Source organism: Ascaphus truei, chromosome 2 (assembly GCF_040206685.1).
Source record: "Ascaphus truei isolate aAscTru1 chromosome 2, aAscTru1.hap1, whole genome shotgun sequence".
NCBI lineage: Eukaryota > Metazoa > Chordata > Amphibia > Anura > Ascaphidae > Ascaphus > Ascaphus truei.
Window position 1 is genome coordinate 1,621,085 of NC_134484.1, and position 24,594 is coordinate 1,645,678.

Consider the following 24,594-nt stretch of genomic DNA (forward strand, 5'->3'; position numbering starts at 1 on the left):
GGAAGTGACATCCTAGTGCAGCTAGCAGGGGGGAACTGCCAAGGGAAGTGACATCCTAGTGCAGCTAGCAGGGGAACTGCAAGGAAAGTGACATCCTAGTGCAGCTAGCAGGGGGAAATGCCAAGGGAAGTGACATCCTCGTGCAGCTAGCAGGGGGAACTGCCAAGGGAAGTGACATCCTAGTGCAGCTAGCAGGGGGAACTGCCAAGGAAAGTGACATCCTAGTGCAGCTAGCAGGGGGAACTGCAAGGGAAGTGACATCCTAGTGCAGCTAGCAGGCAGAACTGCAAGGAAAGTGACATCCTGGTGCAGCTAGCAGGGGGAACTGCAAGGGAAGTGACATCCTAGTGCAGCTAGCAGGGGGAACTGCCAAGGAAAGTGACATCCTAGTGCAGCTAGCAGGGGAACTGCCAAGGAAAGTGACATCCTAGTGCAGCTAGCAGGGGAACTGCAAGGGAAGTGACATCCTAGTGCAGCTAGCAGGGGGAACTGCCAAGGGCGGGGAAGGGAAGTGACATCCTAGTGCAGCTAGCAGGGGGAACTGCCAAGGGAAGTGACATCCTAGTGCAGCTAGCAGGGGGAACTGCAAGGAAAGTGACATCCTAGTGCAGCTAGCAGGGGGAACTGCCAAGGAAAGTGACATCCTAGTGCAGCTAGCAGGCGGAACTGCCAAGGGAAGTGACATCCTAGTGCAGCTAGCAGGGGGAACTGCCAAGGGAAGTGACATCCTAGTGCAGCTAGCAGGGGGAACTGCCAAGGGAAGTAACATCCTAGTGCAGCTAGCAGGGGGAACTGCAAGGGAAGTGACATCCTAGTGCAGCTAGCAGGGGAACTGCCAAGGGAAGTGACATCCTGGTGCAGCTAGCAGGGGGAACTGCCAAGGGAAGTGACATCCTAGTGCAGCTAGCAGGGGGAACTGCAAGGAAAGTGACATCCTAGTGCAGCTAGCAGGGGAACTGCCAAGGGAAGTAACATCCTAGTGCAGCTAGCAGGGGGAACTGCAAGGAAAGTGACATCCTAGTGCAGCTAGCAGGGGGAACTGCCAAGGGAAGTGACATCCTAGTGCAGCTAGCAGGGGGAACTGCAAGGAAAGTGACATCCTAATGCAGCTAGCAGGGGGAACTGCCAAGGGAAGTGACATCCTAGTGCAGCTAGCAGGTGGAACTGCCAAGGAAAGTGACATCCTAGTGCAGCTAGCAGGGGGAACTGCCAAGGGAAGTGACATCCTAGTGCAGCTAGCAGGGGGAACTGCAAGGAAAGTGACATCCTAGTGCAGCTAGCAGGGGGAACTGCCAAGGGAAGTGACATCCTGGTGCAGCTAGCAGGTGGAACTGCCAAGGGAAGTGACATCCTAGTGCAGCTAGCAGGGGGAAATGCCAAGGGAAGTGACATCCTAGTGCAGCTAGCAGGGGGAACTGCCAAGGGAAGTGACATCCTAGTGCAGCTAGCAGGGGGAACTGCCAAGGGAAGTAACATCCTAGTGCAGCTAGCAGGGGAACTGCAAGGAAAGTGACATCCTAGTGCAGCTAGCAGGGGGAACTGCCAAGGGAAGTGACATCCTAGTGCAGCTAGCAGGGGGAACTGCAAGGAAAGTGACATCCTAGTGCAGCTAGCAGGGGGAACTGCAAGGAAAGTGACATCCTAGTGCAGCTAGCAGGGGGAACTGCAAGGGAAGTGACATCCTAGTGCAGCTATCAGGGGGAACGGCAAGGGAAGTGACATCCTAGTGCAGCTAGCAGGGGGAACTGCAAGGAAAGTGACATCCTAGTGCAGCTAGCAGGGGGAACTGCAAGGAAAGTGACATCCTAGTGCAGCTAGCAGGCGGAACTGCAAGGAAAGTGACATCCTAGTGCAGCTAGCAGGGGGAACTGCCAAGGGAAGTGACATCCTAGTGCAGCTAGCAGGGGGAACTGCCAAGGGAAGTGACATCCTAGTGCAGCTAGCAGGGGGAACTGCAAGGAAAGTGACATCCTAGTGCAGCTAGCAGGGGGAACTGCAAGGGAAGGGACATCCTAGTGCAGCTAGCAGGCGGAACTGCCAAGGGAAGTGACATCCTAGTGCAGCTAGCAGGGGGAACTGCAAGGGAAGGGACATCCTAGTGCAGCTAGCAGGGGGAACTGCAAGGGAAGTGACATCCTAGTGCAGCTAGCAGGGGGAACTGCCAAGGGAAGTGACATCCTAGTGCAGCTAGCAGGGGGAACTGCAAGGAAAGTGACATCCTAGTGCAGCTAGCAGGGGGACTGCAAGGAAAGTGACATCCTAGTGCAGCTAGCAGGGGGAACTGCCAAGGGAAGGGACATCCTAGTGCAGCTAGCAGGGGGAAATGCCAAGGGAAGTGACATCCTAGTGCAGCTAGCAGGGGGAACTGCCAAGGGAAGTGACATCCTAGTGCAGCTAGCAGGGGGAACTGCAAGGGAAGTGACATCCTAGTGCAGCTAGCAGGGGGAACTGCCAAGGGAAGTGACATCCTAGTGCAGCTAGCAGGGGGAACTGCCAAGGGAAGTGACATCCTAGTGCAGCTAGCAGGGGGAACTGCAAGGAAAGTGACATCCTAGTGCAGCTAGCAGGGGGAACTGCAAGGAAAGTGACATCCTAGTGCAGCTAGCAGGGGGAACTGCCAAGGGAAGTGACATCCTAGTGCAGCTAGCAGGGGGAACTGCAAGGAAAGTGACATCCTAGTGCAGCTAGCAGGCGGAACTGCCAAGGGAAGTGACATCCTAGTGCAGCTAGCAGGGGGAACTGCCAAGGGAAGTGACATCCTAGTGCAGCTAGCAGGGGGAACTGCCAAGGGAAGTAACATCCTAGTGCAGCTAGCAGGGGGAACTGCCAAGGGAAGTGACATCCTAGTGCAGCTAGCAGGGGGAACTGCCAAGGGAAGTGACATCCTAGTGCAGCTAGCAGGGGGAACTGCCAAGGGAAGTAACATCCTAGTGCAGCTAGCAGGGGGAACTGCAAGGAAAGTGACATCCTAGTGCAGCTAGCAGGGGGAACTGCAAGGAAAGTGACATCCTAGTGCAGCTAGCAGGGGGAACTGCCAAGGGAAGTGACATCCTAGTGCAGCTAGCAGGGGGAACTGCCAAGGGAAGTGACATCCTAGTGCAGCTAGCAGGGGAACTGCAAGGAAAGTGACATCCTAGTGCAGCTAGCAGGGGGAACTGCCAAGGGAAGTGACATCCTAGTGCAGCTAGCAGGGGGAACTGCAAGGAAAGTGACATCCTAGTGCAGCTAGCAGGGGGAACTGCCAAGGGAAGTGACATCCTAGTGCAGCTAGCAGGCGGAACTGCCAAGGAAAGTGACATCCTAGTGCAGCTAGCAGGGGGAACTGCCAAGGGAAGTGACATCCTAGTGCAGCTAGCAGGGGGAACTGCAAGGAAAGTGACATCCTAGTGCAGCTAGCAGGGGGAACTGCAAGGAAAGTGACATCCTAGTGCAGCTAGCAGGCGGAACTGCCAAGGGAAGTGACATCCTAGTGCAGCTAGCAGGGGGAACTGCCAAGGGAAGTGACATCCTAGTGCAGCTAGCAGGGGGAACTGCAAGGAAAGTGACATCCTAGTGCAGCTAGCAGGGGGAACTGCAAGGGAAGGGACATCCTAGTGCAGCTAGCAGGCGGAACTGCCAAGGGAAGTGACATCCTAGTGCAGCTAGCAGGGGGAACTGCAAGGGAAGGGACATCCTAGTGCAGCTAGCAGGGGGAACTGCAAGGGAAGTGACATCCTAGTGCAGCTAGCAGGGGGAACTGCAAGGGAAGTGACATCCTAGTGCAGCTAGCAGGGGGAACTGCAAGGAAAGTGACATCCTAGTGCAGCTAGCAGGGGGACTGCAAGGAAAGTGACATCCTAGTGCAGCTAGCAGGGGGAACTGCCAAGGGAAGGGACATCCTAGTGCAGCTAGCAGGGGGAAATGCCAAGGGAAGTGACATCCTAGTGCAGCTAGCAGGGGGAACTGCCAAGGGAAGTGACATCCTAGTGCAGCTAGCAGGGGGAACTGCCAAGGGAAGTGACATCCTAGTGCAGCTAGCAGGGGGAACTGCAAGGAAAGTGACATCCTAGTGCAGCTAGCAGGGGGAACTGCAAGGGAAGTGACATCCTAGTGCAGCTAGCAGGCGGAACTGCAAGGAAAGTGACATCCTAGTGCAGCTAGCAGGCGGAACTGCAAGGAAAGTGACATCCTAGTGCAGCTAGCAGGCGGAACTGCAAGGGAAGTGACATCCTAGTGCAGCTAGCAGGGGGAAATGCCAAGGGAAGTGACATCCTAGTGCAGCTAGCAGGGGGAACTGCCAAGGGAAGTGACATCCTAGTGCAGCTAGCAGGGGGAACTGCCAAGGGAAGTGACATCCTAGTGCAGCTAGCAGGGGGAACTGCAAGGAAAGTGACATCCTAGTGCAGCTAGCAGGGGGAACTGCCAAGGGAAGTGACATCCTAGTGCAGCTAGCAGGGGGAACTGCCAAGGGAAGTGACATCCTAGTGCAGCTAGCAGGGGGAACTGCAAGGAAAGTGACATCCTAGTGCAGCTAGCAGGGGGAACTGCCAAGGGAAGTGACATCCTAGTGCAGCTAGCAGGGGGGAACTGCCAAGGGAAGTGACATCCTAGTGCAGCTAGCAGGGGGAACTGCAAGGAAAGTGACATCCTAGTGCAGCTAGCAGGGGGAAATGCCAAGGGAAGTGACATCCTCGTGCAGCTAGCAGGGGGAACTGCCAAGGGAAGTGACATCCTAGTGCAGCTAGCAGGGGGAACTGCCAAGGGAAGTAACATCCTAGTGCAGCTAGCAGGGGGAACTGCAAGGGAAGTGACATCCTAGTGCAGCTAGCAGGGGGAACTGCCAAGGAAAGTGACATCCTAGTGCAGCTAGCAGGGGGAACTGCAAGGGAAGTGACATCCTAGTGCAGCTAGCAGGCAGAACTGCAAGGAAAGTGACATCCTGGTGCAGCTAGCAGGGGGAACTGCAAGGGAAGTGACATCCTAGTGCAGCTAGCAGGGGAACTGCCAAGGAAAGTGACATCCTAGTGCAGCTAGCAGGGGGAACTGCCAAGGAAAGTGACATCCTAGTGCAGCTAGCAGGGGGAACTGCAAGGGAAGTGACATCCTAGTGCAGCTAGCAGGGGGAACTGCCAAGGGAAGTGACATCCTAGTGCAGCTAGCAGGGGGAACTGCCAAGGGAAGTGACATCCTAGTGCAGCTAGCAGGGGGAACTGCAAGGAAAGTGACATCCTAGTGCAGCTAGCAGGGGGAACTGCCAAGGAAAGTGACATCCTAGTGCAGCTAGCAGGCGGAACTGCCAAGGGAAGTGACATCCTAGTGCAGCTAGCAGGGGGAACTGCCAAGGGAAGTGACATCCTAGTGCAGCTAGCAGGGGGAACTGCCAAGGGAAGTAACATCCTAGTGCAGCTAGCAGGGGGAACTGCAAGGGAAGTGACATCCTAGTGCAGCTAGCAGGGGGAACTGCCAAGGGAAGTGACATCCTGGTGCAGCTAGCAGGGGAACTGCCAAGGGAAGTGACATCCTAGTGCAGCTAGCAGGGGGAACTGCCAAGGAAGTAACATCCTAGTGCAGCTAGCAGGGGGAACTGCAAGGAAAGTGACATCCTAGTGCAGCTAGCAGGGGGAACTGCCAAGGGAAGTGACATCCTAGTGCAGCTAGCAGGGGAACTGCAAGGAAAGTGACATCCTAATGCAGCTAGCAGGGGGAACTGCCAAGGGAAGTGATATCCTAGTGCAGCTAGCAGGTGGAACTGCCAAGGAAAGTGACATCCTAGTGCAGCTAGCAGGGGGAACTGCCAAGGGAAGTGACATCCTAGTGCAGCTAGCAGGGGGAACTGCAAGGAAAGTGACATCCTAGTGCAGCTAGCAGGGGGAACTGCCAAGGGAAGTGACATCCTAGTGCAGCTAGCAGGCGGAACTGCAAGGGAAGTGACATCCTAGTGCAGCTAGCAGGGGGAAATGCCAAGGGAAGTGACATCCTAGTGCAGCTAGCAGGGGGAACTGCCAAGGGAAGTGACATCCTAGTGCAGCTAGCAGGGGGAACTGCCAAGGGAAGTAACATCCTAGTGCAGCTAGCAGGGGGAACTGCAAGGAAAGTGACATCCTAGTGCAGCTAGCAGGGGGAACTGCCAAGGGAAGTGACATCCTAGTGCAGCTAGCAGGGGGAACTGCAAGGAAAGTGACATCCTAGTGCAGCTAGCAGGGGGAACTGCAAGGAAAGTGACATCCTAGTGCAGCTAGCAGGGGGAACTGCAAGGGAAGTGACATCCTAGTGCAGCTATCAGGGGGAACTGCAAGGGAAGTGACATCCTAGTGCAGCTAGCAGGGGGAACTGCAAGGAAAGTGACATCCTAGTGCAGCTAGCAGGGGGAACTGCAAGGAAAGTGACATCCTAGTGCAGCTAGCAGGCGGAACTGCAAGGAAAGTGACATCCTAGTGCAGCTAGCAGGGGGAACTGCCAAGGGAAGTGACATCCTAGTGCAGCTAGCAGGGGGAACTGCCAAGGGAAGTGACATCCTAGTGCAGCTAGCAGGGGAACTGCAAGGAAAGTGACATCCTAGTGCAGCTAGCAGGGGGAACTGCCAAGGAAAGTGACATCCTAGTGCAGCTAGCAGGGGGAACTGCCAAGGGAAGTGACATCCTAGTGCAGCTAGCAGGGGGGACTGCCAAGGAAAGTGACATCCTAGTGCAGCTAGCAGGGGGAACTGCCAAGGGAAGTGACATCCTAGTGCAGCTAGCAGGCGGAACTGCCAAGGGAAGTGACATCCTAGTGCAGCTAGCAGGGGGAACTGCCAAGGGAAGTGACATCCTAGTGCAGCTAGCAGGGGGAACTGCCAAGGGAAGTAACATCCTAGTGCAGCTAGCAGGGGAACTGCCAAGGGAAGTGACATCCTAGTGCAGCTAGCAGGGGGAACTGCCAAGGAAGTGACATCCTAGTGCAGCTAGCAGGCGGAACTGCCAAGGAAAGTGACATCCTAGTGCAGCTAGCAGGGGGAACTGCCAAGGGAAGTGACATCCTAGTGCAGCTAGCAGGGGGAACTGCAAGGAAAGTGACATCCTAGTGCAGCTAGCAGGGGGAACTGCCAAGGGAAGTGACATCCTAGTGCAGCTAGCAGGCGGAACTGCCAAGGGAAGTGACATCCTAGTGCAGCTAGCAGGGGGAAATGCCAAGGGAAGTGACATCCTAGTGCAGCTAGCAGGGGGAACTGCCAAGGGAAGTGACACCCTAGTGCAGCTAGCAGGGGGAACTGCCAAGGGAAGTAACATCCTAGTGCAGCTAGCAGGGGGAACTGCAAGGAAAGTGACATCCTAGTGCAGCTAGCAGGGGGAACTGCCAAGGGAAGTGACATCCTAGTGCAGCTAGCAGGGGGAACTGCCAAGGGAAGTGACATCCTAGTGCAGCTAGCAGGGGGAACTGCAAGGAAAGTGACATCCTAGTGCAGCTAGCAGGGGGAACTGCAAGGAAAGTGACATCCTAGTGCAGCTAGCAGGCGGAACTGCAAGGAAAGTGACATCCTAGTGCAGCTAGCAGGCGGAACTGCAAGGAAAGTGACATCCTAGTGCAGCTAGCAGGGGGAACTGCCAAGGGAAGTGACATCCTAGTGCAGCTAGCAGGGGGAACTGCAAGGAAGTGACATCCTAGTGCAGCTAGCAGGGGGAACTGCCAAGGGAAGTGACATCCTAGTGCAGCTAGTAGGGGGAACTGCAAGGAAAGTGACATCCTAGTGCAGCTAGCAGGGGGAACTGCCAAGGGAAGTGACATCCTAGTGCAGCTAGCAGGGGGAACTGCCAAGGGAAGTGACATCCTAGTGCAGCTAGCAGGGGGAACTGCAAGGGAAGTGACATCCTAGTGCAGCTAGCAGGGGGAACTGCCAAGGGAAGTGACATCCTAGTGCAGCTAGCAGGGGGAACTGCCAAGGGAAGTGACATCCTAGTGCAGCTAGCAGGGGGAACTGCAAGGGAAGTGACATCCTAGTGCAGCTAGCAGGGGGAACTGCAAGGAAAGTGACATCCTAGTGCAGCTAGCAGGGGGAACTGCAAGGGAAGTGACATCCTAGTGCAGCTATCAGGGGGAACTGCCAAGGGAAGTGACATCCTAGTGCAGCTAGCAGGCAGAACTGCAAGGGAAGTGACATCCTAGTGCAGCTAGCAGGGGGAACTGCAAGGAAAGTGACATCCTAGTGCAGCTAGCAGGGGGAACTGCAAGGGAAGTGACATCCTAGTGCAGCTAGCAGGGGGAACTGCAAGGAAAGTGACATCCTAGTGCAGCTAGCAGGCGGAACTGCAAGGAAAGTGACATCCTAGTGCAGCTAGCAGGGGGAACTGCAAGGGAAGTGACATCCTAGTGCAGCTAGCAGGGGGAGGGGGACTGCAAGGGAAGGGACATCCTAGTGCAGCTAGCAGGGGGAACTGCAAGGGAAGTGACATCCTAGTGCAGCTAGCAGGGGGAACTGCCAAGGGAAGTGACATCCTAGTGCAGCTAGCAGGGGGAACTGCCAAGGGAAGTGACATCCTAGTGCAGCTAGCAGGGGAACTGCAAGGAAAGTGACATCCTAGTGCAGCTAGCAGGCGGAACTGCAAGGAAAGTGACATCCTAGTGCAGCTAGCAGGGGAACTGCAAGGGAAGTGACATCCTAGTGCAGCTAGCAGGGGGAACTGCAAGGAAAGTGACATCCTAGTGCAGCTAGCAGGGGGACTGCCAAGGGAAGTGACATCCTAGTGCAGCTAGCAGGGGGAACTGCAAGGAAAGTGACATCCTAGTGCAGCTAGCAGGGGGAACTGCCAAGGGAAGTGACATCCTAGTGCAGCTAGCAGGCGGAACTGCAAGGAAAGTGACATCCTAGTGCAGCTAGCAGGGGAACTGCCAAGGGAAGTGACATCCTAGTGCAGCTAGCAGGGGAACTGCCAAGGGAAGTGACATCCTAGTGCAGCTAGCAGGGGAACTGCAAGGAAAGTGACATCCTAGTGCAGCTAGCAGGGGGAACTGCAAGGAAAGTGACATCCTAGTGCAGCTAGCAGGCGGAACTGCAAGGAAAGTGACATCCTAGTGCAGCTAGCAGGGGGAACTGCAAGGGAAGTGACATCCTAGTGCAGCTAGCAGGGGGAGGGGGACTGCAAGGAAAGTGACATCCTAGTGCAGCTAGCAGGAGGAGGGGACTGCAAGGAAAGTGACATCCTAGTGCAGCTAGCAGGGGAGGGGACTGCAAGGGAAAGTGACATCCTAGTGCAGCTAGCAGGGGGAACTGCAAGGGAAGTGACATCCTAGTGCAGCTAGCAGGGGGAACTGCAAGGAAAGTGACATCCTAGTGCAGCTAGCAGGGGAGGGGACTGCAAGGAAAGTGACATCCTAGTGCAGCTAGCAGGGGGAGGGGACTGCAAGGGAAGTGACATCCTAGTGCAGCTAGCAGGGGGAGGGGACTGCAAGGAAGTGACATCCTAGTGCAGCTAGCAGGGGAACTGCAAGGGAAGTGACATCCTAGTGCAGCTAGCAGGGGGAACTGCAAGGGAAGTGACATCCTAGTGCAGCTAGCAGGGGGAGGGGACTGCAAGGAAAGTGACATCCTAGTGCAGCTAGCAGGGGGAGGGGACTGCAAGGAAAGTGAAATCCTAGTGCAGCTAGCAGGGGGAACTGCAAGGGAAGTGACATCCTAGTGCAGCTAGCAGGCGGAACTGCAAGGAAAGTGACATCCTAGTGCAGCTAGCAGGGGAACTGCAAGGAAAGTGACATCCTAGTGCAGCTAGCAGGGGGAACTGCAAGGAAAGTGACATCCTAGTGCAGCTAGCAGGGGGAACTGCAAGGGAAGGACATCCTAGTGCAGCTAGCAGGGGGAACTGCAAGGAAAGTGACATCCTAGTGCAGCTAGCAGGGGAACTGCCAAGGGAAGTGACATCCTAGTGCAGCTAGCAGGGGGAACTGCAAGGAAAGTGACATCCTAGTGCAGCTAGCAGGGGGAACTGCAAGGAAAGTGACATCCTAGTGCAGCTAGCAGGGGGAACTGCAAGGAAAGTGACATCCTGGTGCAGCTAGCAGGGGGAACTGCCAAGGGAAGTGACATCCTAGTGCAGCTAGCAGGGGGAACTGCAAGGAAAGTGACATCCTAGTGCAGCTAGCAGGGGGAACTGCCAAGGGAAGTGACATCCTAGTGCAGCTAGCAGGGGGGACTGCAAGGAAAGTGACATCCTAGTGCAGCTAGCAGGGGGAACTGCAAGGGAAGTGACATCCAGCAGGGGGAACTGCAAGGGAAGTGACATCCTAGTGCAGCTAGCAGGGGGACTGCCAAGGGAAGTGACATCCTAGTGCAGCTAGCAGGGGGAACTGCCAAGGGAAGTGACATCCTAGTGCAGCTAGCAGGGGGAACTGCAAGGAAAGTGACATCCTAGTGCAGCTAGCAGGCAGAACTGCAAGGAAAGTGACATCCTAGTGCAGCTAGCAGGGGGAACTGCCAAGGGAAGTGACATCCTAGTGCAGCTAGCAGGGGGAACTGCCAAGGAAAGTGACATCCTAGTGCAGCTAGCAGGGGGAACTGCAAGGAAAGTGACATCCTAGTGCAGCTAGCAGGCAGAACTGCCAAGGGAAGTGACATCCTAGTGCAGCTAGCAGGGGGAACTGCAAGGAAAGTGACATCCTAGTGCAGCTAGCAGGGGAACTGCCAAGGGAAGTGACATCCTAGTGCAGCTAGCAGGGGAACTGCAAGGGAAGTGACATCCTAGTGCAGCTAGCAGGGGGAACTGCAAGGAAAGTGACATCCTAGTGCAGCTAGCAGGGGGAACTGCCAAGGGAAGGGGGGCTGAAACAGAGAAGGCAGATAGGGGTATTTCTGTTCCATGACAACAGCAATGATACTATAGGCCGGCGGGGGCCCCTCGGGTGTTTACTCGCGGCCCTGCAGTACCAATTCTGTGCCCCCCCAAATTATTTTTTTAATTTTAAAACACATACATACTTATAAAGAAATAACCCCCCCCCCCCCCCCCTAACACATACAATATAGTAATGGGCACAATCACTATTATCCACAAATGGATAATAGTGCATTTGCCCATTTAAAATACATAAAGAACAATAAATACATTCAATACGTATAGCACTAACCCTTGTCTGGCTGCCACGATGATGACCATCCTCATCTTCATCACCGTCCATGTCCCCTCTGATGCTACAAAACATAAACAAGAATAAAAACAGCCAATGTACGTAATGTCCCCTAACCCCTTAATCACCATAGCGGTTATTAACCGCTAGTAATTAAGGGGTTAACCCACCCTCACCCACCACTCGGAGGCCTACATACCCTCCCCCACTAACCCCCCACCCCGAGAGGCCTAACCACCCTCACCCACTACCCACAAGGGAGGCCTACCCACATACCCTTGGGGCCAATACCCCCTCCCCCCACCCCCAGTACCCACAATTAAAACAATACACAGCACCACAATAAACATCTTTCTATTTATTAAATACATAACCCACCCCCTGTGCCCCCCCATAAATACATGATTTATTATTTTACATACAGGGTTAATACCCCACGCCCACGGGAGTCCCCGGTGGCCCTGACGGGTCACCTCACAGACCTACAGTAGCCCAGCACCTGGTTTCACACAGGGTCTGGAGGGCTGCGGGTGGTCCCCGCCAGGCGCTATGGTCCACCAGGTGGTCTCCGCGGGTCACCGTGGGCCCCAATGGGGTCCCCACGGGTAGGCCCGCGGCTGTCTGGTAGGCCTCGGGTCAGACCCACAGGTGTCTGAGGGGCCTCGGGTGCTTCATACGGGGGTCTGGGGGCCCTCGGGTGGTCCCAACGGGTCCACGGTGCCCCCACAGATGTGGGGCCACCGGTTCTTCCCCGCAGGTGTCCCCCGTGGACCGGCGCCTCATAACGGGGCCTGTATCTCGGGAAGCAGGGGGTCCCCGGACCTGAAACCAATGCGGTTCAGCTCCGGAGACCCCCTGCACATCTACACTATGAGTAAAAATTGTTTTGATATATTTTTATTCTTGCCGATGTTTGCGCAGAGAGAGCGGCGGATCTCTCTGCTGACATCTCGGCAGGGGACGGCGTATCGCCAGGTTATCGGCAGACTGTCTCGCCACCGGCTACTCTGCATTTTGCTTTCGCAGTGATTCGCCAGGGATTGGACCCTTCCTGAATACTGCGAGGGCAAATCGCCAAAATCATGCCGATGTTGAACCCCTGCCGAGAGCACTTTTTCGGCGCTTACTGCATGAGGCCCTTGGTCCCAAAAAGCTGGACTCTGGCGGGCAGGCTTTTCTGGCTTAAAATCGAAGCCAGTGGCTCTGTTACTCACACAGTGAAGAACTGGTCTCACCGGACGATCAGGCTTTTTTGGATCTTGCCTTGTTCCGGTTGGCGCGCCTGACTACGCCCCTCACCCTAAGCGTCCCTACAGACGGTTGGATTTATTGCGATCCTGTTTTTTATGTGTTATTTTATCTCATGCATACTATAAATATTAATTACTGTTAATCTTACACTGATAGTGTGTTTTTCTCTCTTTTGCGCCCCGCTATACGTGTCTGTTCCTGCGGTTGCGTGCCCCGCTGATCACGGGAGAGCGAGGAGCGACAGAGAGAATTTTATTCATACTTTTGGGATATTGCAAGATTTTTGGGACCGCGCGCACTCATTTTACTTATTCACACAGTAGCAACTTGGAAAAGCCGCCCGCGTCCTACTACAGGGAACGCGCGATATTCTGATTCTTATAATATCTTCAGTTTCATTCACAAAACTGAGCAGCCAATCAAGGCGTGGGAACTTTCCCAAGCAGCCAATCAGAGCCAAGCTAACTAGAAAAGCCGGGTCAGCAGGAAAGCCGAAATAGCCAAGAGACATGTGCAAGGCTGCTGCCCCTCTCCCTGCCACCTCTCTCCCTGCCGCCTCTCTCCCTCTAGGGAGGGGGGGAAAAGAGGGAGGGGGGGGGTAAAGAGGGAGGGGGGGAGAAGAGGGAGGGGGGGAAGAAGAGAGAGGGGGGGGAGAAGAGGGAGGGGGGGAGAAGAGGGAGGGGGGGGAGAAGAGGGAGGGGGGGAGAAGAGGGAGGGGGAGGAGAAGAGGAAGGGGGGGAGAAGATGGAGTGGGGGGAGAAGAGGGAGGGAGGGGAGAAGAGGGAGGGGGGGAGAAGAAGGATGGGGAGAAGAAGGACGGGGAGAAGAGGGAGGGGGGGAGAAGAGGGAGGGGGGGGGGAGAAGAGGAATTTGGGGGGAGAAGAGGGAGGGGGGGAGAAGAGGGAGGGGGGGGAGAAGAGGGAGAGGGGGGGAGAAGAGGGAGGGGGGGAGAAGAGGGAGGGGGGAGAAGAGGGAGGGGGGGAGAAGAGGGAGGGGGGGGAGAAGAGGGAGGGGGGGGAGAAGAGGGAGGGGGGGGGGAGAAGAGGGAGGGATGGAGGGGGGGGAGAAGAGGGAGGGGGGGAGAAGAGGGAGGGGGGGGAGAAGAGGGAGGGGGGGGGGAGAAGAGGGAGGGAGGGTGTGGCGAAAATGGGGGTAATCAGCGCATTAATAAAGGCAGTGGGCTCGGCTGGTTACCCCTATTTCGTATTGGGGATGAAGGGGTTAATTTTATATGCTGTTCCCATGTACCATGGCCTCTCTCCCTGCCGCCCCTCTCCCTGCCGCCCCTCTCCCTGCCGCCCCTCTCCCTGCCGCCCTCTCCCTGCCGCCCCTCTCCCTGCCGCCTCTCTCCCTGCCGCCCCTCTCCCTGCCGCCCTCTCCCTGCCGCCTCTCCCTGCCGCCCCTCCCCCTGCTGCCTCTCTCCCTGCTGCCTCTCCCTGCCGCCCCTCCCCCTGCCGCCTCTCTCCCTGCCGCCTCTTTCCCTGCCACCCCTCTCCCTGCCGCCCCTCTCTCCCTGCCGCCCCTCTCCCTGCCGCCTCTCTCCCTGCCGCCTCTCTCCCGGCCGCCCCTCCCCCTGCCGCCCCTCTCCCTGCCGCCCCTCTCCCTGCCGCCCCTCTCCCTGCCGCCCGTCACCCTGCCGCCCCTCCCCCTGCCGCCTCTCCCCCTGCCGCCCCTCTCCCTGCCGCCCCTCTCCCTGCCGCCCGTCTCCCTGCCGCCCCTCCCCCTGCCGCCTCTCCCCCTGCCGCCCCTCTTCCTGCCGCCCCTCTTCCTGCCGCCCCTCTCCCTGCCGCCCCTCTCCCTGCCTCCCCTCCCCCTGCCGCCTCTCCCTGCCTCCCCTCCCCCTGCCGCCTCTCCCTGCCTCCCCTCCCCTGCCGCCTCTCCCCGCCTCCCCTCCCCCTGCCGCCTCTCCCCCTGCCGCCTCTCTCCCTGCCGCCTCCTGCCGCCTCTCTCCCTGCCGCCCCTCTCCCTGGTGCCTCTCTCCCTGCCGCCCCTCTCCCTGCCACCCCTCTCCCTGCCACCCCTCTCCCTGCCACCTCTCTCCCTGCCACCTCTCTCTCTGGAAACGTGGCCTGCTGGGGGCCCCTGTGTATAGGAGCTGCCCACGCTTGCACTCGGGGTACACACAGTGCACATGCTTATTATCCGTGTCCACGTGTCTGTGTGCAGCTCAGTAAGAAATACGGGCCAGTGTTCACGGTTTGGCAGCTGACGGACCCTGTCGTGGTTCTCTGCGGTTACGAGGCGGTGAAAGACGCGCTGGTGAATCACGCCGAGGAATTCAGTGGACGCCCCAGAGTGCCGGCGCAGGAAATGTTTGACAAAGGATACAGTAAGTTTATCACGTGGCGGTGTGCGTGGCGTGGTTACACACGGCGGGAAATCTGCCGGCAACAGCACAAACCTTTCCCCCACGTACCGGTCTGATTACTAAGCACACAGTGGGGGGGGGGGGCGGGAGGAGGGAGAGGGGGGGGAGAAGAGGGAGGGGGGGAGAAGAGGGAGGGGGGAAAAGAGAGGGGGAGAAGAGGGAGGGGGGGGAAAGAGGGAGGGGGGGAGAAGAGGGAGGGGGGGGGGAAGAGGGAGGGGGGAGAAGAGGGAGGGGGGGAAGAAGAGAGAGGGGGGGGGGAGAAGAGGGAGTGGGGGAGAAGAGGGAGGGGGGGGAGAAGAGGGAGGGGGGAGAAGAGGGAGGGGGAGGAGAAGAGGAAGGGGGGGAAAAAGAGGGAGGGAGGGGGGAGAAGAGGGAGGGAGGGGAAAAGTGGGAGGGGGGGGGATAAGAGGAGGGAGGGGAGAAGAGGGAGGGGGGGAAGAAGAAGGACGGGGAGAAGAAGGACGGGGAGAAGAGGGAGGGGGGAGAAGAGGGAGGGGGGGAGAAGAGGGAGGGGGGGAGAAGAGGGATTTGGGGGGAGAAGAGGGAGGGGGGGAGAAGAGGGAGGGAGTGGGGGGGAGAAGAGGGAGGCGGGGGGAGAAGAGGGAGGGGGGGGAGAAGAGGGAGGGAGGGTGTGGCAAAAATGGGGTAATCAGCGCATTAATAAAGGCAGTGGGCTCAGCTGGTTCCCCCTATTTCGTATTGGGGATGAAGGGTTTAATTTTATATGCTGTTCCCATGTACCATTTCCCCCTATATGCATTGTTGTCCACTTTTTGCAGGCTAGTCACTATCTGCAGTGCTGAATAACAGGAGCCGTTCCATTAAGACTGCTAATTTAGGAACGGAGTGAGCCAGCACCCTGATTTTTGGTGTGCAGCCTCAGTGTAACCCCCCAAGCACACACATATTAAAAATATAACTTTGTCATAAGGGAAACATATATTTTTGATAAAGTGCCTTTCTGTTGCAGTTTTAAAATGTACCGGCAGGATGCTATTTTTTCTGCCTGCCTTTGTAATGCATTAAGGAACAAATGTTATGCATATATGAGTCCCCGGTTGGGAGAGGCCGATGCGTCTAGGGGATGAAAGACATCAGATTCTTGAAGTGTCACTTAATCAGGATGTTTTTGAGTAGCAAATCCTGCAACTCATCCTGGATATTTCACACCTTGGGACCAAACTCCAGACATTACGTCCCAGAAATGAGTGGCCCCTTTTTACTCAGCAGTGCTACCAAGCTGCTTACTGAGCATGCTCAGAGTTACCTGGGTTGGCTGTAAGATTTGCCCATGTTGAAACATGGCAGGTTCTGATAGGAGGAAGATAATTCCTTGCCAATGGGATGAGGCTAATGTAACACTTCACAGGCCCTTGTCCTTAAAAAGGCCTGTAACCCTCATTCCTGTGTTATTGTTGCTGTGTTGTTGTTGCTGCTGTTGTTGTTGTTGCTGCTGTTGCTACCTGATTTCTTCAAGCGGATAAGACCTAAGTACAGCGGCTACGATTCCAGAACGCAAGGGGTTAAAAACATAGCAACAAGGAAACTTGTCTAGAAAACAGAATACCCGGGCGCTACCTTTGTGTATAGTAAGTGCGGGATATAGGTATAATAACAACCTTGGTAGTAGGCAAGGTATCCCTCTGCTTCTTTTCCTCCTGTGACTCAAAGAACCCCAAAAAGGATCTACCCAGGATCCTTAAAATTGAAGGAGACAAGAGAAAGAGATGGGGGAGCACAGGTGGAAGGGTGAAATGGAATACAGTCTAGTTCAGGTGTGTAAGACTCTGAAGCGATGAAAGTGGAGTTTTCAGGTGTATAATAATTCTTAACACTCACACGGCCTTGTGCAAATGCTGTCGCATTAAGGTATCTTTAGGTCTTCTCTTCTCTGTTTTGTAGATTCGTTCAGCTCTTTGCGTCTGCGCTCTTCTTCTCCTTCTTCTTTGGTGTAGTCTCACCCTCGGGATAAATATATAAATATATGAACAGAATGTATTCACAATAGGATAATGTTTCCAGGAATAAAAAACAGGGTTTAGAATATACAAAAAACACTCACACGGGCCTGTGTGCGTGCACTCTATGGGGTGGTTTCTTTTGGTCCCCGGGGGGCAGTCCCACTTCTCCAATAGAGGTTATTAAGTCTAAAGTCAAAACCCAACTCAGTGTCAAGTAATGGAAAATAGATAAATATCAAGGTATTGCTACTCACACGGCCAAGTGTGAGTGCACACTTGGAAAGGTATCGTTTGTTGCTCCTCTGGTCGTCCCCGGATAGGAAATTAATACGGGGTGGGATGGTGTTTTATCACTCACAAGTGATAAAGAAAGTTCTAAGCCCAGAAGGTCAAGGCCAAGGTCTTTATTACAAACAAATAAAACAAAAAAACACCGCTAACTCAACCAGTGAGCTGCGCTCTGGATAAAATAAAAAGCCAGTCTTTAGGGAATATAATGCAGGACTCGTGGTACTGCAGCAGACTCTCTCCGCATCCGGATGTAGCGCTGCACTTCCTGTGTCCCACTCCCGACGGTGGCTGCAATGGGTCAAAACATCTGGGGGATTTCGAGCTACGCGTTTCGCCCTTTTGGGCTTCCTCAGGCTCCGTAGTAATCTTACTGTGAATACATTCTGTTCATATATTTATATATTTATCCCGAGGGTGAGACTACACTAAGGAAGAAGGAGAAGAAGAGCGCAGACGCAAAGAGCTGAACGAATCTACAAAACAGAGAAGAGAAGACCTAAAGATACCTTAATGCGACAGCATTTGCACAAGGCCGTGTGAGTGTTAAGAATTATTATACACCTGAAAACTCCACTTTCATCGCTTCAGAGTCTAACACACCTGAACTAGACTGTATTCCATTTCACCCTTCAACAAGGAAACTTGCCCTGCTTCAGGATTTCGTTAGCCCTGGGGATCCGGAACGAATCCCAGAGAACCAGAAAAGACTTTGCACGTTCACAGAAGGATTGGACTGGCTATTTATTTGGCAATTTGCAAATGGACTACATTTTTTAGGACAATCTTCTGGTGCTTTGGCACCTTTCTGGACATTATCCTCTGTTTCTCTACCCGTGAGTGTAATTATTAAGTTATTCTGCAGTTGTCGTGGGTTTGCCTATCAAGGGAATAAATCTCAGTTTATTTTGCTCAACCTGTTCTGCTCAATCAGGACCCACGAAATATAAATGTGTTATTAAATGCTTCTCCCGTGACAGGCGTTTAAAACTTCGCTGCCCACTGTATGTTTGGGAGTCCGCTGAGGTGCAGACTGGTCCCCCCTAGCCGGAATGGCTGCCTCTCTGGGGACGGCTGCGTCTGGAGTTTAGTTGTCTTTTAAAATGTAGTCCTTTTGCAAATTGCCAAATAAATAGCCAGTCCAATCCTTCTGTGAATGTGCAAAGTCTTTTCTGGTTCTCTGGGGATTTTCTGGATCCCCAGGGCTAACGAAATCCTGAAGCAGGGCAAGTTTCCTTGTTGCTATGTTTTTAACCCCTTGCGTTCTGGAATCGTAGCCGCTGTACTTAGGTCTTATCCGCTTGAAGAAATCAGGTAGCAACAGCAACAGCAACAGCAACAGCAGCAACAACAACAGCAGCAGCAACAACAGCACAGCAACAATAACACAGGAATGAGGGTTACAGGCCTTTTTAAGGACAAGGGCCTGTGAAGGGTTACATTAGCCTCATCCCATTGGCAAGGAATTATCTTCCTCCTATCAGAACCTGCCATGTCACATGGGCAAATCTTACAGCCAGCTCAGGTAACTCTGAGCATGCTCAGTAAGCAGCTTGGTAGCACTGCTGAGTAAAAAGGGGCCACTCATTTCTGGGGACGCAACGTCTGGAGTTTGGTCCCAAGGTGTGAAATATCCAGGATGAGTAACAGGATCTGCTACTCAGAAACATCCTGATTAAGTGACACTTCAAGAATCTGATGTCTTTCATCCCCTAGACGCCTCGGCATCTCCCAACCGGGGGCTCATGTATGCATAACATGTGTTCCTTAATGCATTACAAAGGCAGGCAGAAAAAATTAGCATCCTGCTGGTACATTTTAAAACTGCAACAGAAAGGCACTTCATCAAAAATATATGTTTCCCTTATAACAAAGTTATATTTTTAATATGTGTGTTCTTGAGGGGGTTACACTGAGGCTGCACCCCGAAAATCAGGGTGCTGGCTCATTCCGTTCCTAAATTAGCAGTCTTAATGGAACGGCCCCTGTTATTCAGCACTGCAGGTAGTGACTAACCTGCAAAAAGGGGACAGCAATGCATATAGGGGAAATGGTACATGGGAACAGCATATAAAATTAACCCCTTCATCCCCAATACGAAATAGGGGTAACCAGCCGAGCCCACTGCCTTTATTAATGCGCTGATTACCCCCATTTTCGCCACAGAGGGGGGAGAGAAGAGGGAGGGGGGGAGAAGAGGGAGGGGGGGGAGAAGAGGGAGGGGGGGGAGAAGAGGGAGGGGGGAAGAAGAGGGAGGGGGCGGGAGAAGAGGGGGGGGAAAGAGGGAGGGGGGGAGAAGAGGGAGCTGGGGGAGAAGAGGGAGGGGGGGAGAAGAGGGAGGGGGTTTAGAAGAGGGAGGGGGGGAGAAGAGGGGGGAGAAGAGGGAGGGGGAGAGGGAGGGAGGAGGGGAGAAGAGGGCAGGAGGGGGGAGAAGAGGGAGGGAGGAGGGCAGAAGAGGGCAGGAGGGGGGAAGAGGGCAGGAGGGGGGAAGAGGGCAGGAGGGGAGGAAGAGGGCAGGAGGGGGAGAAGAGGGCAGGAGGGGAGAGGAGAGGGCAGGTGGGGGATGAGGGCAGGATGGGGAGGAAAGGGAGGGAGGGGGGGAGAAGAGGGAGGGGGGGGAGAAGAGGGAGGGGGGAGAAGAGGGAGGGGGGAGAGGGAGGGGGGGAGAGGGAGGGAGGGGGGGAGAAGAGGGATGGGGGAGAAGAGGGGGGAGAAGAGGGAGGGGGGGAGAGAGAGGGAGGAGGGGAGAAGAGGGCAGGAGGGGGGAGAAGAGGGCAGGAGGGGGGGAAGAGGGCAGGAGGGGGAGAAGAGGGCAGGAGGGGAAAGGAGAGGGCAGGCGGGGAGATGAGGGCAGGATGGGGAGGAAAGGGCGGGAGGGGAGGAGAGGGCAGTCCAGGCCGCGTGGTCTCCCTTACCTGGCCACAGTGCCACACTTACTGTGTTCCAGGCCACATGGACATATATACCTGTCCACAATGCCACACTTACTGCCGCCCAGGCCACGTGGACTTACATACCTGTTTACAGTGTCTCACTTACTGTGTTCCAGGCCGTGTGGGCTCACATATCTGGCCACAGTGCAACACTTACTGTATTCCAGGCCACGTGGGCTCACATATCTGGCCACAGTGACACACTTACTGCATTCCAGGCCACACGGGCTCACATACCTAGACACAGTGCCACACTTACTGTGTTCCAGGCCACGTGGACATACATACCTGTCCACAATGCCACACTTACTGCCGTCCAGGCCACGTGGACTTACATATCTGGCCACAGTGCCACACTTACTGCGTACCAGGCTGCGTGGGCTCACACACCTGGCCACAATGCCACACGTACTGTGTTCCAGGCCTCGTGGTCTCGCTTACATGGCCACAGTGCCACACTTACTGTGTTCCAGGCCACGTGGGCCCACATACCTGGCCACAGTGCCACACTTACAGCGTTCCAGGCCGCGTGGGCTCACATACCTGGCCACAGTGCCTCATATACTGTGTTCCAGGCCGTGTGGTTTCGCATACCTGGCCACAGTGCCACACTTACTGTGTTCCAGGCCATGTGGACTCACAAACCTGGCCACAGTGCCACACTTACTGTGTTCCAGGCGATGTGGGCTCACATACCTGGCCACAGTGCCACACTTAGTGTTCCAGGCCTCGTGGGCTCACATACCTGGCCACAGTGCCACACTTACTGTGTTCCAGGCCACGTGGGCTCACGTACGTGGCCACAGTGCCACACTTACTGTGTTCCAGGCCACGTGGGCTCACGAACCTTGGCAGTGCCACACTTGCTGTGTTCCAGGCCGCATGGTCTCCCTTACCTCGCCACAGTGCCACACTTACTGTGTTCCAGGCCACGTGGACATACATACCTGTCCACAATGCCACACTTACTGCCGTCCAGGCCACGTGGACTTACATATCTGGCCACAGTGCCACACTTACTGCGTACCAGGCTGCGTGGGCTCACACACCTGGCCACAATGCCACACGTACTGTGTTCCAGGCCTCGTGGTCTCGCTTACATGGCCACAGTGCCACACTTACAGCGTTCCAGGCCGCGTGGGCTCACATACCTGGCCACAGTGCCACACTTACTGTGTTCCAGACCACGTGAACATACATACCTGTCCACAATGCCACACTTACTGCTGTCCAGGCCACATGGACTTACATACCTGTTTACTGTGCCTCACTTACTGCGTTCCAGGCCACGTGGGCTCACATATCTGGCCACAGTGCCACACTTACTGTGTTCCAGGCCACGTGGGCTCACATATCTGGCCACAGTGACACACTTACTGCATTCCAGGCCACGTGGGCTCACATACCTGGACACAGTGCCACACGTACTGTGTTCCAGGCCTCGTGGTCTCGCTTACATGGCCACAGTGCCACACTTACTGTGTTCCAGGCCACGTGGGCCCACATACCTGGCCACAGTGCCACACTTACAGCGTTCCAGGCCGCGTGGGCTCACATACCTGGCCACAGTGCCTCACTTAGTGTTTTAGGCCGTGTGGTTTCGCATACCTGGCCACAGTGCCACACTTACTGTGTTCCAGGCCATGTGGACTCACAAACCTGGCCACAGTGCCACACTTACTGTGTTCCAGGCGATGTGGGCTCACATACCTGGCCACAGTGCCACACTTACTGTGTTCCAGGCCTCGTGGGCTCACATACCTGGCCACAGTGCCACACTTACTGTGTTCCAGGCCACGTGGGCTCACGTACGTGGCCACAGTGCCACACTTACTGTGTTCCAGGCCACGTGGGCTCACGTACCTTGGCAGTGCCACACTTGCTGTGTTCCAGGCCGCATGGTCTCCCTTACCTCGCCACAGTGCCACACTTACTGTGTTCCAGGCCACGTGGACTTACATATCTGGCCACAGTGCCACACTTACTGCGTACCAGGCTGCGTGGGCTCACACACCTGGCCACAATGCCACACGTACTGTGTTCCAGGCCTCGTGGTCTCGCTTACATGGCCACAGTGCCACACTTACAGCGTTCCAGGCCGCGTGGGCTCACATACCTGGCCACAGTGCCACACTTACTGTGTTCCAGACCACGTGAACATACATACCTGTCCACAATGCCACACTTACTGCTGTCCAGGCCACATGGACTTACATACCTGTTTACAGTGCCTCACTTACTGCGTTCCAGGCCACGTGGGCTCACATATCTGGTCACAGTGCCACACTTACTGTATTCCAGGCCACGTGGGCTCACATATATGGCCACAGTGACACACTTACTGCATTCCAGGCCACGTGGGCTCACATACCTGGACACAGTGCCACACATACTGTGTTCCAGGCCTCGTGGTCCCGCTTACATGGCCACAGTGCCACACTTACTGTGTTCCAGGCCACGTGGGCTCACATACCTGGCCCCAGTGCCACACTTACAGCGTTCCAGGCCGCGTGGGCTCACATACCTGGCCACAGTGCCACACTTAGTGTTCCAGGCCTCGTGGGCTCACATACCTGGCCACAGTGCCACACTTACTGTGTTCCAGGCCACGTGGGCTCACGTACGTGGCCACAGTGACACACTTACGGTGTTCCAGGCCACGTGGGCTCACGTACCTTGGCAGTGCCACACTTGCTGTGTTCCAGGCCGCGTGGTCTCCCTTACCTCGCCACAGTGCCACACTTACTGTGTTCCAGACCACGTGAAAATACATACCTGTCCACAATGCCACACTTACTGCTGTCCAGGCCACATGGACTTACATACCTGTTTACAGTGCCTCACTTACTGCGTTCCAGGCCACGTGGGCTCACATATCTGGCCACAGTGCCACACTTACTGTATTCCAGGCTATGTGGGCTCACATATCTGGCCACAGTGCCACACTTACTGTATTCCAGGCCACGTGGGCTCACATACCTGGCCACAGTGACACACATACTGTATTCAAGGCCACGCAGGCTCACATACCTGGCCACAGTGCAACACTTGCTGTGTTCCAGGCCACGTGGTATCGCTTACCTGGCCACAGTGCCACACTTACTGTGTTCCAGGCCACGTGGGCTCACATACCTGGCCACAGTGCCACACTTGCTGTGTTCCAGGCCACGTGGTCTCCCTTACCTGGCCACAGTGCCACACATACTGTGTTCCAGGCCACGTGGACATACATACCTGTCCACAATGGCACACTTACTGCCGTCCAGGCCACGTGGACATACATACCTGTCCACAATGCCACACTTACTGCCGTCCAGGCCACGTGGACTTACATACCTGTTTACAGTGCCTCACTTACTGCGTTCGAGGCCGCATGGACTCACATATCTGGTCACAGTGCCACATTTACTGTATTCCAGGCCACGTGGGCTCACATATCTGGCCACAGTGACACACTTACTGCATTCCAGGCCATGCGGGCTCACATACCTGGCCACAGTGCCTCACTTACAGCGTTCCAGGCCACGTGGGCTCACATATCTGGCCACAGTGCCACACTTACTGTGTTCCAGGCTGCGTGGTCTCACTTACCTGGCCACAGTGCCACACTTACTGTATTCCAGGCCACGTGGGCTCACATACCTGGCCACAGTGCCACACTTACTGCGTTCCAGGCCGCGTGGGCTCACATACCTGGCCACAGTGCCTCACTTACTGTGTTACAGGCCACGTGGTCTCGCATACCTGGCCACAGTGCCACACTTATTGTATTCCAGGCCACGTGGACTCACAAACCTGGCCACAGTGCCACACTTACTGTGTTCCAGGCCACGTGGGCTCACATATCTGGCCACAGTGCCACACTTAGTGTTCGAGGCCGCGTGGGCTCACATACCTGGCCACAGTGCCACACACTTACTGTGTTCCAGGCCACGTTGACATACATACCTGGTCACAGTGCCACACTTACTGCGTTCCACGTATCTGGATGAGAGCGCTACGCTATAGAAAGGATTCCTTTCTAGTACACGAGAGGCCGGCAGTGGGGTGAAGGTTGTGCATTTTGATGCCATAGGCTGTTACGATTGTGTGGTCATACTCCGCTCTGATTGATAATGCAGCATGCCCACTGTCAGCGTCCCGACTCCGTGGGGTTTATCTGACGTACCACGATGTTCCCCACAGGTTTCCCCAATGCAAATGGGCAGCGCTGGCGCCAGCTACGGCGCTTCAGCCTCACCCTGCTGAGGAGCTTCGGGATGGGAAAGCAGCCGATGGAGGAACGCGTGCAAGAAGAGGCGCAGCACCTCCTGCAGGCCGTGTCTGGGACAGCAGGTGGGTAACTTTCTCACTCACATTGTATATCTTTGCCAGCCAGGCCCCAACTATATAAATATAGCTCTAAGTACTGCTGCAGGGAGTGAGGCATGCGGTGTGCTGCAGGGAGTGAGGCATGCTGTGCGCTGCAGGGAGTGAGGCATGCTGTGCGCTGCAGGGAGGGAGGCATGCTGTGTGCTGCAGGGAGTGAGGCATGCTGTGCGCTGCAGGGAGTGAGGCATGCTGTGTGCTGCAGGGAGTGAGGCATGCTGTGCGCTGCAGGGAGTGAGGCATGCTGTGTGCTGCAGTGAGTGAGGCATGCTGTGCGCTGCAGGGAGTGAGGCATGCTGTGTTCTGCAGGGAGTGAGGCATGCTGTGTGCTGCAGGGAGTGAGGCATGCTGTGCG

At 55.5% G+C, this 24,594-nt stretch overlaps 1 protein-coding gene across 8 annotated transcripts in view; it reads left to right on the forward strand.

Annotated features, from left to right (window-relative positions):
• LOC142474735 (cytochrome P450 2C20-like) overlaps positions 1-24,594 on the forward strand; it is a 164,572-nt gene that overhangs the window by 53,669 nt on the left and 86,309 nt on the right. For all 8 annotated transcript variants that reach the window (XM_075580985.1, XM_075580956.1, XM_075580987.1 and 5 more), the window contains exons 3-4: positions 14,488-14,650; positions 24,057-24,206. In XM_075580985.1, coding sequence (XP_075437100.1) covers positions 14,488-14,650; positions 24,057-24,206 — 313 coding nt within the window. The remainder of the gene's footprint in view (positions 1-14,487; positions 14,651-24,056; positions 24,207-24,594) is intronic.